This window comes from Echinops telfairi, unplaced genomic scaffold, assembly GCF_000313985.2.
Source record: "Echinops telfairi isolate 266 unplaced genomic scaffold, ASM31398v2 ScPeMD7_7469;HRSCAF=8507_0, whole genome shotgun sequence".
Lineage (NCBI taxonomy): Eukaryota > Metazoa > Chordata > Mammalia > Afrosoricida > Tenrecidae > Echinops > Echinops telfairi.
Window position 1 is genome coordinate 55,015,597 of NW_022111372.1, and position 15,408 is coordinate 55,031,004.

General features: G+C 38.0%; 1 protein-coding gene across 2 annotated transcripts in view; it reads right to left on the minus strand.

Moving 5' to 3' along the window:
• CREBRF (CREB3 regulatory factor) overlaps positions 1 to 15,408 on the minus strand; it is a 42,252-nt gene that overhangs the window by 17,145 nt on the left and 9,699 nt on the right. For both annotated transcript variants that reach the window (XM_004696791.2, XM_045284648.1), the window contains exons 4-6: positions 9,327 to 9,521; positions 7,195 to 7,384; positions 5,398 to 5,471 (exon numbers count right to left, since the gene is read on the minus strand). In XM_004696791.2, the coding sequence (XP_004696848.1) occupies positions 5,398 to 5,471; positions 7,195 to 7,384; positions 9,327 to 9,521 (459 nt within the window). The remainder of the gene's footprint in view (positions 1 to 5,397; positions 5,472 to 7,194; positions 7,385 to 9,326; positions 9,522 to 15,408) is intronic.

Consider the following 15,408-nt stretch of genomic DNA (forward strand, 5'->3'; position numbering starts at 1 on the left):
AAATGGGGAGCTGATATCAGGGGCTCAAGTGGGAAGAGAATGCTTTGAAAATGATGATGGCGGCATATGTGCAAATGTGCTTGACAGACTGGATGAATGTATGGATTGTGATAGAGATGTAAGAGCCCCCAATAAAAGTATTAAAAAAAAAAGCTGCCAATGAGACAACAAAGAGGTGAGAGTCAAAGTGGGATAAAATATTTTTAACATATTTATCAAACAGGATTAAAAAAAGAACAGCTACAACTCAGCAAAAAGATAAACTAATTTCAAAAAAAAGGAAAAATATTAAAATATTTTAATACACACCTGGCAAAAGAAATAAAAAAGCCACCTAGTAAGCAGAAAACAGGACCAATACCATTAATTAATCAGAGAAATGCAAATTAAGACCACCACAAGCCCATTAGGTAAGCTAAAATTAACAAGATAGGCCCACCACCAAGTGCTCACAAGAATATGGAGGTGGGGGAGACAGGGTCAACCAATCACAACCAACCTATAACCTCCTCCCAGGGTGATGGACAACAGATAAGTGGGTGAATGGAGACATTGGTCATGTAAGACATGAAAAAATAATAATAATTTATAAATTATCAAGGGTTCATAGGGAGAAAGGATGGGAGAGGGAGGGAGGGGGAAAATGAGGAGCTGATACCAAGGGCTCAAGTAGAAAGCAAATGTTTTGAGAATGAAGATGACAACACATGTACAAATGTGCTTGACACATGGATGGATGTATGGATTGTGATAAGAGTTGTACGAGCTCCCAATACAATGATTTTTAAAAATTTATAAATTATCAAGATTTCTTGAGCGAGGGACAGTGGGGGAAGGAGGGGAAAAAATGAGGAGCTGATACCAAGGGCTCACATAGAAAGAAAATGTTTTGAGAATGATGATGGCAACAAATGTACAAATGTGCCTGATACAATGGATGGATGGATGGATGGATTATGGTGAGTTGTATGAGCCCAAAATAAAATTATTTTTTAGAAATATATATATGGAGCACCAAAAATCCTCTTATATTTGCTTTTGAGAATATAAAATGGTACAGTCATATTGGAAATGAGTTTGGTAGTTTCTTATATTGGGAAACATACACCTATTTCTATGATGTAGCCATTCTACTCTTAGATATTTATCTAAGAGAAGTGAACATACACATACACCCAAACACTTGTACATAGCAGTTTGTTAGAACCCCAAACTAGACACAGCTCAAGTGTCTATCAACAGGTAAGTTGGTATACATATTGTACTACATCTAACAATTAAGATGCCTACATGTGTTCCAAAGAAAGACTCAGCAGTAAAAAGACTCTAACTACAATGGGCTCAAGCTTAGGAGCAATTGTAAGAATGACACAGGACAGTGTTTCCTTCTGCATTAGGGTCACTATGGTTTGGAACCAACTCTGTGACATCCAACAATAAACAACTACTGATAAATTAATTGACAAATTGGACTTAAGTATTATTTTATGGAGGCCGAGAGAAAGTTGCCAGCTAAAACTGTAGAATTCCATTTATACAAAGCCAAGATAATACAAGCTAATCCACAGTGTCACAAAACAGATGGAAGCTACCTAGGGATAGCAGAGGAAGAGATGGCTTACAAAAGGGCATGAGAAAACTTGAGGGGAGGGGTGTGGATGATAAAAAATGTTCATTATTCTTAATTGTTTACACTTGTGGACACTCATTTCCAACTTGATAAATTATATAGTTCAAATACGTAACATTACGTATTCCAATTATTCCTCCATAAATAGGGAGGGAGAGCACATTTACAATTTTAAGGCACAGAATTCCTTTGGTCTGAAATAAATCTCTGCTGCTTTAAAACCTGTGACTTGCTCTTCCTTATTTGACAACACTGCAAGGAGGCCGATTTAGACTGATGTTGAAGAGGGAAGCAAGAAATTCTATTGGAAGTAAGAAAAACTACATGTAGAGAATCTAGGAAAAACGATGAAATATGGAAAGTAAAACTGATTCCCTAAAACAGTGGTTCTCAATCTTCCTAATGCCAAGACCCTTCATACAGTTCCTGTTGTGGTGACCCCAAACCATAAAATTATTTTCGTTACTACTTCATAACTGTAATTTTGCTAGTTATGAATCGTCGTGTAAATATCTGATACGCAGGATATATTGTCATTGTTACAAATTGAACATAATGAAAGCATAATGATTAATCACAAAACAATATGTAATTATATATTGTGAAATATTTATTTCTAATTATAAATAAATGACATTTTGTCTTGAAGCCTGGTGTAGCATGGTTTAACAACTTGACGCCAGGTACTCGTATGTGGGTGGACCCTTCTGGAGACGAGGAGCAGGGTCTCAGGTTCCTAAGACCATCAGAAATAATGTGTTTTCTGATGATCTTAGGTGATCCATGTGAAAGGGTCCTTTGACCCACAGGTTGAGAATCGCTAACCTAAAATCACAAGAAATGTATGCTTCTCAACATTAATGACTGAGAAACACTGTTTACTTAAATATTATCAAGGAAGTTTACATGGAGGTTGAATTGTTTCCTAAAAAAAAAAAATGCGCGTTAAATCCTAACCTTATCCAATGGTTATAATCTCTTCCAGGAATGGGTTGTCTTTCTTATGTCAATGAGGCATAATTAGTACAGGGTGTTTTTTGAGCCAATCTCTTTTGAGATATTAAAGAGATTAAACAAGTAAGAGAGCAAGCAGAGACAGGCAAGACTGATGCAAAAGCTCATGGGGATTTCCAAGGGACCAAGAAACAAGAGAAAGAGACAAGGACCTTCCCCCAGAGCTAGCAGAGAGAGGAAGCCTTTCCTGGAGTCAGTGCCCTGAATTCAGACTTTCGGTGTGTTAAACAGAAAACAAACTAAATTTGTTAAAGGTGTCTGCTAGAAAGTAAACAATGAGGTTCGTCCATTTTCAAGAGATTGGAAATAAAAGGTCTCATTTTAAAAAATACTTTAAAATATTAAAGAAAACACAGTGAAGTAACTTCTTTTAAACGTTAGTTGTCTAGAATCACTGGGTGGGGGGAGGGAATGACTACTCTGCCACGACATTCATTCCCTAGTTAGAAAATGGAAGCACCTGGCTCTCAGAAATCACAGCCAAACATGAGATCCACAAAATATTTCTCCTTGCTCTGGTTCTAGGTCCATCCAAGAATCCCACCATTTAAAATTTCCAATTTAGCTTTCTTAGGGACAAACATGTCAGTCAGGGTGAATGTCCAATCTACCTAACAGTTTTACTTCTTGTTCTGAGTTCCTATCACTACACACACAGAACAGCTCTTTTGAGTTTTAGCAGAAGAAAAGAGTTTGGTGAGAAGTGATGGGATGGTTAGTATAGAGGGCCCTCGATGGTAATTTTTTTCCCCTGATGTTAATTCTTGAACAATGCTAGCTTATGATAAATTAAGGGCAACTCTAGGGTTGATTTCTTTCATAAAGCTAAACTTATTAGTATGAGATTTTATCCTTCCCAGTTTCAGATACTAAAATATAACTCCTCATATGAAATAATAGCAATTAAAGATATATGTACCTCACTAGGCGAAATATAAAGTTAGTAACCATGTTCCCAAGTCCCCAAAATCGTTTTCAAATATTGATTTGTGAATCATAAATTCTAGAAACCACTCATTTTGAGATATAACTTCACATTCAGAAATTCGTGTATACTTGGTCTCAGTTGTTCTTCCTCAGGATAACACAAGGGGATGTCAAAAAGTTCATGGAAAAATTCCATTATCTTTTACTCCTATTTTTCTACAAATTTCTTTAAGTCCCCTCATATATTTACCTCAGAAACGATCACAGAGCATATATCTGTACATACACTTACATATATATAAATGTACACAATGATGATTAAGTATATTAACTAATAAACAAAATGCAGGTAGATGTGCTAAGTGTTCCAAAGAAATGGGAGACCCAGGAGACAGCCAGTGGTTCATCACTTCTTAACAGCATGGATCACTGGCTTCTACAGTAATATATAGATGCCCATGAAATAGCAATCATTATACCTATGTACTCACAGAGCTCAAGGTCAAAATGCTAAATAGTAAGAAAAACAATAGGAAAATCTATTAATTTCCATTCCAATACCAACTATTTTTTTACCTAATTAGTTTATCTTGATTATAACTCCTGAGTGCCCAGTGAAGCCCTCAGTTCATCTCACAAACTGTAAGCTTCACAGTTGCAAATTCTGTTTTCACCCATAAATGGAAATAATAAAGATAAGTGCTAAAGAAAAGTTCTCTCTCAGTCACTGGACAAAGTTTACTGAGCACCTACGAGCAACAGCATCCTAAACATCTGAAAGTGTCCAAAAGCAAATAATAATTCATCATTCTGCCTACTACACTCTGTTCAACTGGTCAAACAAAATACAACTTTGCCCAAGAGCTACACATGGAAGAGGACTGTTTTAGTTGCAAAAGAAAAAATTCATTTGAGACCAAGCTTAAGGAGCAGTAATAGAGAAAAGCAAAGGGAAGAGATGGTTCATACACAGAAGATCGAAACCAAAGCTTCCCAACTAATTGGAGGATGCCTTAGTGTACATGTGCCAGTTTGAAGATCAGGAGTCAATAGATCTATAATAATTCCCCAATAGATTCTAGGATGGTTGCTTAAGAAAAATAAATCCAACAAAAATGTTTGGATTCTTGGGTCCTACTTGCATATAATCCAATTCAGACCACTTGACTAGAAGCAATCACATTTGGAAAGCACAGATCGAAACAAAGTAAGTATTACTTCAAAAGTGAGGAAAGAAATTTTAAGCTCAGTGAATAAAACTGGGTAACTCAGAAGGTTTCAAAAACATTCACTTTAAAATTCCATTATTTTTTCTATTTTTCCATGAAACTTTTGAAGCCTCCTCTACAATTTTAAGATGCAAGTAAGAAATCACTGAGGTCACATGAGGATCAGCTGTTTACAATGGAGGTGACATTTTGGCTTGAGGAGCTATAGGCACACACATTCATATAAAAGAGGAAAGGAGTCCCCAGGTGGTACCAATGGTTGGCTAAGGGCTCAACTACTAGTTGGAAAGGTTGGCAGTTCAAACTCACCCAGAAGACCTCAGAAGAAAAGCCTGGTGATTAGCTTTTGAAAAGTCAGTTGTGAAAACCCTGTGGGGCAGTTCTATTCTGGACACAAGAGGTGGCCAAGAGGTGGAATTAACTTGATGGCAACCAACAGTAACAACATGCTAAAAGGAAGGTGTGAATATGCAGTTTATTGAATGGATGAGTTTAAAAAAAGCTTGGCCCAGACAGGATGGAAGGAGAAAACAATAAAATCAACGAGATGGAGAGTAAATCAAAGGTTTAATCAAATTCTTAAAAGTTTAGATTTACCATATTCTGTGTTGAGGCCCCATAATTTCACTTTATTAGCTTCATACTGAGCTTTTTTCTTTAACCGACAAGCCCTGTGAAAGGAAGGAGCAATTAGTTCACTTCTTTTTTAAAAACATTTAGAACAGTTTTTGATCCTGTCAGACATTTTCTAGTAATACCCCAAAATCACTGCCTATCACTGTTATATGCCCTAAGTGGCACAAACCTGATGTCCGGCAGTGCAGACCATGCAGTCGTACACATGGACAAAGAAAGGCCTGTCGCTCTGCTTCCCTAAGAATGATGCTTTTGCTAGTGACCCTTGAGTTGATCCTGACTCAGTGACACCTCAGTGTGCAGTCGAACTGCTCCATGCGCTTTCAGAGTAGATTGCCAGGCCTGTTTTTCCAGGAGATTATGGATAGGTTCAATCTGCCAACATTCTGGATAGTAATCAGATCAAGTGCTTAACCTTTGTGCCACCCTGCCAAGAAAACCCTGTGGAGCAGTTCTACTCTGTGACACAAGGGGTCATCAGGAACTGGCGCTGGTCCTAACAGGTTTTGCTTTCTCGTTTTTTTTTCACCGATGCTTACACCACGGAAGACTGTTACCAAAAAACAAACAAACAAAAAAACCACATGACACAATCATTTTCCCAGATTGATTTTTAAAAAACAACATACATTCAGAAATAAAGCTGCCATCAGTACACACTCTTTTGAATGGCTAAAAAAGCAAAACCTGGCATACTAAAAATTGTAAAAGAGGAGCAGCAATTAGGACCCTCTAATGTTGCTTGTGAAACTATGAAATGGTATCTACTATACACTCCTATGTGTTTACTTAAGAAAAGACACCTATTGTTTACTCGAGAGAAATGGCAGTTATGTTCACCTGTAAGTAAATGTTTATGGCAGCTGTATAGTCCTAACTGTCCAAAATCAGAATCACCCAAATTCTCCTCAACTGGTGAAAGGATAAATTGTTCTACAACCCTACCAAGACACACTTTATAGTAATCAAAGGGTACAAACTAGCATTAAGTGCAACAGGGATACATCTTAAATGCATTATGTTAAGTGACAGAAATCAGATTTCAAAAGGCTGTATCTTGTATGATTCCATCCATATAACAATCAGGAAAAGGCAAAACTATGAGGATAGAATACAGATCAGGTTGCTAGAGGTGGGGAATGGTGTTTATTACAAATAGGCATGAAGACATTTTAAAAGGTGATGACAATAATCAGTATCTTCATTGTGGTTACAGTTACTTGATTGGCTATCTTTGACAAGACTCAAAATTAAGAAGAATGAATTTTACTGTATGTTAACAAGATTAACATGGCATACTGAATTAAAAAATAAAGCCATGATAAAAATTTTCACTATATTTATACACTACACCTAAGTCTCCACTTAAAAAAAGAAAAAGGTCTCTCCATAAAGCATAAATACTAGATTTTCAAAGGAAAACTTTACTCATTGTAGTAGTTATCAAAGAAAAAGAGTAATAAATGGTCTAGTGCAGTGGTTCTCAACCTTCGTAAAGCCACGACCTTTTAATACAGTTCCTCATGTGGTGGTGACCACCCCAACCATAAAATTATTTTCACTGATACTTCATAACTGTAATTTTGCTACTTTTATGAATCGGTGAGTCCTGTGAACGGGTCGTATGACCCCCAAAGGGGTCGCGACCCACGGGTTGAGAACTGCTGGTTCAGGGCCATCTGTTCTTTTAAAATCCTCATTTAAAATCTGACCTCACCCTCCTCGACTGCATTCACACGTGCAAACATTTTCATTTACCTGGAAGCCAGCTTATTTTTTTCCTTCCTTGACCTTGGCCGGGCTGTTAAGGGAAGTTCACTGACTGGAGTCAAATCACTAATCACCTTATTTAGTTTCCGAAGTTCATTGCCTATCTGAAGCAGTTTTTTAGGATTTGGAGTCAGATCTTCTACATCAGTTCTCCGTGACTTCTTAACTGCATATTTTCCTAGAGATCATTTAAAAGATGTGTTAGTGAGATGATTTTTTCTTTTTTAAGCAAGAGAGATATTTTCCACAGCTATCTTTTCTGTCACTCCCTCCCCCAGCTTCTCTTTTTCAGAAGCCTCGGCAGGTTAGCAACCATCCCAGAGAGTTAGCCTGCACTCCCTCACAATCTGTGGAGCTATAAGAGATGGGGGAAATATGGCACCAACCCAGCCTTTCCCAAGTTCTTCTCCACCCCCAGGTTTTTAGCCTTGTTTTGACCGATTGGTAATTAATTGCAAGGCAGACCTACACACCTCAAATCCTAGGACTGGAGCACAAGTTGAATGCACACAAAAATTAGTAGTGTATGATACTGGAGATTTCACCCAAACTGCAATATTTGATGCTGTGAATGAAAGGCTGTCACACACATACATTTTATGTTGAACTCAAAAGTTGAATAACAAGTAAAGATCACTTTGCTCGAAATTCCTTCTTTGATTGCTTTGATCAATAACATTACAGAAGACTCAAATGATTCCTGCCCTCCCTTCTCACTCAACACAACATGGTGGCTTTGTCCTCTGAACTCCTACAGCATACTCCACAAGCTCTCTAAAAGCCATCATGTGCTACTTAGATTTATTTACTCTACCTTTAAAAAATCTGGGGTGCTATTGGTGGTCGCATTTCCTGCTACATAGAGGGAGCTGATTGGAACAATGTAATGGATATGCAGGCAAAAGCCTGAGAGATAAGAGAGCCCCTCAACTGTTCTAGCAGCCACCTGTACCTTCTGCTTCTCCTGCTTACCTAAGTTACCCCAGAATTTTCACTTTAGGTATCTTTCTTGTGGTTACACTGGCTGGACACGAGTTTCTGTTGCCTATATTCATAAGGGCTCAAAGAGGGGCCCACAAGACAACCTCAGTCACTGTTTATTAATCAAGTGAAGGTAACTTGAGATCATAGCCATTTGGCCCATGTGTGCCTACCACCTCGAAAACTTCTCAAATTGACCCAAAGGATCCTTATCTTTGGACAGTAGTTCAAATCCTCCAGCTACTCCACAAGAGAAAGATGAGGCTATTTGCTCCCTTAACAATTTACAGTATCAGAAGCCCTGGAGAGGGCTGCTATGAGTCAGAGTAGAATTGCTAGCAGTGGTTATTTAGAAAAATCAAGCTGAAGGCAAAAACTAGGTCTTCATTCGCTGAGAGAGAGCAGAGCACCAAGCTAAGTGCCACAGAAAAGGTAAAATAAGGCATAAATACACTGCACATGTAGTTCCTACCTTTAAGATTGCTTGTTAGCATATTAAATCTGATCACTATATTATTTATGGAATGCCTAACTTGCAAGTATCTTCCTGCCCCACTTTGGTTAAGAATTTTGGATTCACGTGAAATAATATTGGTACAAAAGAAATTCAACTTAATTATAGCTTCCCCTGTTCACAATTAAACCAATGACCTACCTAAGATTGTAAGGTTCTCCCAACACCTACACTTCAACTCTGCTCTCTCCATTCTTTTTCGCTGTAAGTAACTCATCTCTTTTCCCCTGCCTTTTCTCCCTGTCACCATTTGGATTTCACCCTTTCACTTCCTTGTAAGTCTAAGGATTGGACAAGAACTGAAGAGTGAGAGGCTTCAGTTCATTGTCTTTCTCCCCAGCTCTTGAGAGTATAGCATCTGAGATAAGTCAAGAATCAGCAGTTTCTGGATGTCTTGGTCAAGGTGAGTCGAGTCGAGTAAGAGACACTAGAAACTAAACATTCTCTTTGTCTAGATTATGCCTCTACACACTGGAAAAGACTGTCTGCAAGTGACAACCAATCATGGAAAAGAGTTGCTCTCTTGTCGCCCCTCTAGTGGAACCCCTCAGCATACTGAGGAAGAATATGGTTTACTACCTCTACAATGAGCAACTTTCAATACCTGACAGCAATCCCCTCTTACCATGGTGTAAGCCATTTTTCTGATACATATTACTTGGTAAGGTATCTCGATTCCATTCAGATGGCCTCAGCATTCTCTCTTGCTGTGATGGCGTAAGTTGTTCACTATATTCCCAGAAGTACCTTCTTTTACCTCTCTTTCGAGAAGATATTGAAGTCATCTCCTTTAAATCTTCCATAGAATCATTTTCAAAGCCTTAAAAAAGAAAAGCCCCCCCAGTTTTTAAGTTCTATAAATTTCAATAAGCCAACCAAGAAGAAATAAAATTTAAAGTCCCTTCTATTTATTATATGAAGTACATTTTCCTCTGAAAACAAGTATTTATTTTCATCTGTAAACCTTACTGGCACGTCAAAGACAATAAATCAGGTTTACAAAATAGCTTTAAATATGGAAATCTCTAACGCATAAACTATTTAAATACTGGAGGCTGAAAATACTTGGTTATCCTTCTTGAGTTTACTTAGAATGCTTGGGGCTTGATTTTTATAAATTAGTAGATATATAGATAGATATAGGCATTTTCATGTAGGATTTCAAGAACAAAGAAACAAAGCTACAGGACAGTCAAATGTACCAATAGGTAATGATATATAGATATCAGACTGTGACTTTTAACTATCTTATCACATTTGATTAGGTATATGAAACAGCCCCAGACTTTCAGAAAGCTGCCTGCACTTGTGAGCTAAAGTTCCAAGGTTTATCAGGCAGCAGTGGTTTTCTCTCTTCCATCCTACCCTTTTTGGAAAAAGCACAGATGATGATAGTTTTCACACAAGCTACGAAGCAAAAATGTTATTCGCCTATTCTAACTTATATTTTACTGGAAATAATTCACGTACACTTCACTTTTAAAGAAATATTTCCCTTACTAATAGGAAATTTAGAAAAGACTTAATACTGAGTTGTTATAATTATTGGTCAAACCCACTATCACAAATGACTTACAAATCTAAAACATCCTCAAGATGATGGCCATCTTAGCTGCAATCTGAGTGATTAGTACTAGGTCCATGAGGAGTAAGGATGGATACAAGCCCAAACCTAAAGAGGACAAGCGGTGAGGGGAGAGGGGAGAGGTGGGAGATGGCTGGGTGCCACTAGCCAGTAAATTGGGCACATTCTTGCCAAAAAACATGATTCCTCCGGAACTAATACTGTGAGAGGGAAGGTAATGACATCTGAATTTGCGGAGTGAGGGGGTGGGGGAAGAATCTGAAATGTACCAAATTTTTTTTGCAGAGTAAAAATCAATCAGTAATATGATTCGATTTATATGCCCCTCTGGCTCCAGTAGATAGAAGACTCGTGTTTGCTGTGGCTGGAGGTAAAAGAAGTAGACTGCAAAGGCGCATCAGGAAGTTTGAGAGGCAAGTGCAGAAACGATTTTGACATTGACTGTGGTGGGGTCTATGTGACTGTATGCACTTGTCAAGAACTCATAAAACTGAACACTAACAAGGGTGAATTTTACCATGTGAAAATGATACCTTAATAAACATGACTGATTTGGAAGAAGAAAAGAATCCAGAGAATTGAATGCTTTCTGGGCAGCAGTTAAACCAATCCTTCATAGCATTATGGGCACTGACAGTGCACGTGTAGTACAATACAGCAAGCAGTGTGGCAGTGAACCTTAGATTCTTCTTAAGAAATGACCTTCTGAGTGACACAATTATTTCTAGAACTCTCATTTTTAAAACTGTAATAGATACATAAAGCAGTGGCCTAAGCTTGCTTACTTATGCTTATGCTTCACTTCACTTATAAAATTTTATCTTGGTCATTTGTAAACGCAGTTTTAAAAAAGGTACAAGGTACACTGGAGTTGCCTTAAGAAAATGTCCTTGGCTCCACCTGGCCAAGTAAAAAGTAGGGCTTCAGAAACTACCCTATTTGAAGTGGGTACACCTCAATGTTGGCAGATTCACCAACTAAAACACCCCCACCTTCCTGACAATGTCGATTTGGTATTCCTCTTTTTCAAGTCTACCAACTCACTCTATAGGGGGGGAATTATATAACACCCATCTTCCTAGATCTTACTGATAGGCTTTGTTGGGTAGCTTAATAAACTTTGCTTCTCCTCGTGTGCCCTGCATTTCTAGTAAAACACTCTCCTTTTCATCAAATGTACCCACATATTTCACTTGAAGAAGAGGTTACTTATTAGCCCCATTTTAGACAAAGAAACATACTCATGTAGAGTTTAAGTGACTTGACAAAGCTAAAATGGATTCGGGCCTCATGGCTCATGGAATCTTGCGATTCTACCTACAAGTGGGCTTCCCACATTCCCTGTGCCTGCCAAGTGAAATGGGCTAAGTGGGTTTGTTTGCTTGTCAAATAGCCATTTTCTGTCCCACCCAAATTAACTATCAGCTTTATTCACTTAAACATTCAAGCTTTTTTCCACCAACAAAGTATGGAAGGGCCATCAATTTCCTTTAACCTAATTAGTAACAATTTCTAATAGCATACACCATAAATTACCATCACAACTACGATTCATTAGCTAAAGACATCCACTTTTCAATAATGAAACTGCCATGATCAAGTAGAATGATGAAAAAAAATGCCCATATCACTCATCTAATATTGAAGGTAATCAAATATTTCTCTACGTATGTTCTGGAGAACATTATTCTCATAGATAAGCAGCTTTCACCCCAAATGAGTTCTGTGGCCAAATAAGTTTTAAGAGACTCTCATCCTGCATTCCTCTCTTTTCAAGTCACAGTAGACATAAACCCATTTAAAGGCTCTAGGAAACCGTAACTAAATAAACCCACTAAGCTTTAAGCTCTAAGGCATGGAGCATGATTTCTTCATCTTCATAGCCCACACCTAATATGCACAGTGGCTGACTGAAAATTAGGCACTAAATTTTTAAAAAATCAATGGTTATCACTTTGTCAATGCATTATTTTCCATGGAGTCATTTTCTTTTTCTTTTCTTCTAATGAAGCACCATGCTGATCTAATGCATGCTTTCCTGGCATGACTATTATAAGTAAGTTAAAAAACCCTATGTACTGCTTAAAATTCCAATTATACAGCTTTGGTTGGTGCAGATCACTGCAATTAATCTGGTAGAGTTGACTGTCAAAATGTTTAAGTGAGCACTACAAATGAAACTCTTATTCTGGAAGCCCAGAATCATGTAATTCCATGACTCCAAAGTCTTGTATCCTGTCCACAGAATGGGCTCTATTGAAGCCTGGGAGCGAGTCCAGAGCATGGACTGAAACTCCATTCTACACCTTTCCTGGAACTTTGTACGCTCAGGCACTGTTGTAGCCATCTGCCAAGAAACAGCATCAAGGGAGCTAGTCATCACAAAAGGCCCTTTGTAAATTTCCCACTAAAAATTAAGCTAATCAACCCACCCTAAAACTAGCATGCCGAATGAAAATATAACTAACCTCACTTTTCTGTTTCAAATAATTTCTTCCTGCCTCACACCAATAACTCACTTTTGCACTACCAATATCACTTGTTTAGCTCCTTCTTCCTCACGATTTCCTTAGCAAATGTGAGTGAAGCTCAAATAATAACACAAACTGGTGCAGACTGTGTGGTTAAAACATATTATTCATTAACATCAGCAACACTCCTCCAAAAAATACTAATTCAAAGGGTTTCCCTACAAGTCAACTGTAAGCAAGAGAATTAAATGTCATCTGAACATTCAGCATTGTGAGATGGGCTAAGAAGACAACTTGAACCTATTAATATAACCTTGCTCACAAAGACAATGTTCTACAGTCTACGTTAGTCAATAGCAACCGGGGTCTTAAAACTCAAGAAGAGCCATCTAAAGGGCATTTTTGGTCTCTCCCCATCCAAAAAAAAAAAAGAAGAGTGATGAAAACTGAAAGGCACATGCAAACAGCCCAATGGACTAATCTGCCACTCAAACACAGTCTCCATAACCCTTGGCCAGAACAACTATATGGTGACTGGCTACCATTACCAGCTACTCTGAAAAGGATCGCATTAGAAGGTCCTGGACAGAGTGGGAGTGGGAGAAAGATGTGGAACCGAAAACCTAGTCTCAGAAAAGAGATTAGGCTTACTGGTCAGATAGAAGCTAGTGAATAGTGAAACACATCCCTCCTCAAGATTATAGCCCTGGGCAATGAATGTACAAATGCACTTTACACAATTGATGTGTGTATGGTTTATGATAACAGTTGTATGAGCCCCTAATAAAATGATTTTTTTAAAGATATGAAAGTAACAATGATTTATAATTTATCAAGGGGTCACAAGGGTGGGAGAGTGAGAGGAGGGGGGAAAAAAGAGGAGCTGATACCAAGGGCTCAAATAGAAAGTAAATGTTTAGAAAATTATGATGGCAACACATGTACAAATATGTTTGATACAATTGATGTGTGGATTGTTATAAGAGCCGTAAGGGGCCCCCAATAAAATGATATTAAAGAAAAAAAAAAGATTATAGCCCTTAGTCATGCTTCAGAATCTGGACCTGAACTCACATGTTAGAATAACCTACCATTTAAGACAAAGTTCTGAGTGTTAAGAAAAGAAGGCAAATGGAACAGGAGACACAGGGAAGAAGTGGCTGAGTGATGGCACACTGAGGAGACTGCAATGGATGAGTTGGAACAAAATGTGAATTATGGACTATAAAACTGAGATCTACTTTGTACACTTTCCCTAGTTCACAAAAAGTTTTAAAAATACATTTTTGAAAAGGGTACAAGTGCCAGTTGGAAACAACTCCCACTCATCCATCACCACACAGTAATGTTTGTAATGTTTTATAACACACTGAATGAAATAAAAATAAGTCAAACCAATAATCCATGAGTGCATAATTTAAAAAATTTAAATACTATATAGGAGAAGAGGGGGCTGGGGAGAGCGAGAACTTGATGCTGATGAGGATTGGCTAATGCATTTCTTTTACAAAGACATTGCCTATTTGTGCCATCAACAAGCTCACCAAGGATCTTCCTTAGGGAAAGGAGAGATTTCATGATAGGGCAATTCCAACTAAAACAATGGCTTCTTCCTCATTGCCATCACTCATTGCTATCAAGATGATTCCAAGTCACAGTGACCATACAGGACAGAGTACAACTGCCCCTAGGGTTTTTCCGAGACTGTATTATCTTAGACGGGAGCAGAAACCCTCAACTTTCTCCTGAGTGGCTGGTGGTTTTGAACTTGCAGTTAACAGCCCAATTCACAATCCATTATGCCACCAAGGTTCTTCTGAGTAAGGATTAAATGACTAAGGAAATGGAAATGAAGGTGGATTTACTGAATGAACTCTTTAGGTACTTACCTCTCAATATATTCATCCAGGTGAATCCAGTCAAAAGAATGAAGAATTAATTTAAAGTGGGAAAAAAAATCCAAGAAAACTAAAACTACAACCAGAATTTCTTGCCTGCTTTGGTGATGGTAGGGTTTGTAGGGTTTACCGACTCTGATTTATGTGAGGGGGTTTCAAAAAATTCATAGAACAATTCTGTCAATTCTATTTTGCTACAAACATTTTGAAGCACCCTCATATATTCCTTTATGCACCCACTGGTAAAGACATTTCCTTCCCTATATTTTCCATTCCCCTTAATTACTATACTCATCCACTCTCTCTCCCTTTTTTCAATCATGTTATTGGGGGCTCGTACAACTTTTTTTAAAATTTAATCTCTTATTGGGGGCTTGTACAACTCTTATCACAATCCATACATATATCTATTGTGTCAAGCATATTTGTATATTTGTTTCCCTCATCATTCTCAAAACATTTGCTTTATACTTGAGCCCTTGATATCAGCTCATTGTTTTACCACTCCCTCCTCCCTCATGAACCCTTGATAATGTGTTATTATTATGTTATCATATCTTACACTGTCCGACGTTTCCTTTCACCCACTTTTTTGTTGTCCATCCCCCAGGGAGGATGTTATATGTAGATCCCTGTAATTGGTTCCCCCATTCCACCCCGCCCTCCCAGTATCGTCACTCTCAGCACTGGTCCTGAAGGGATCATCTGCCCTGGATTCCCTGTGTTTCTAGGTCCTATCTGTACCAGTGTACA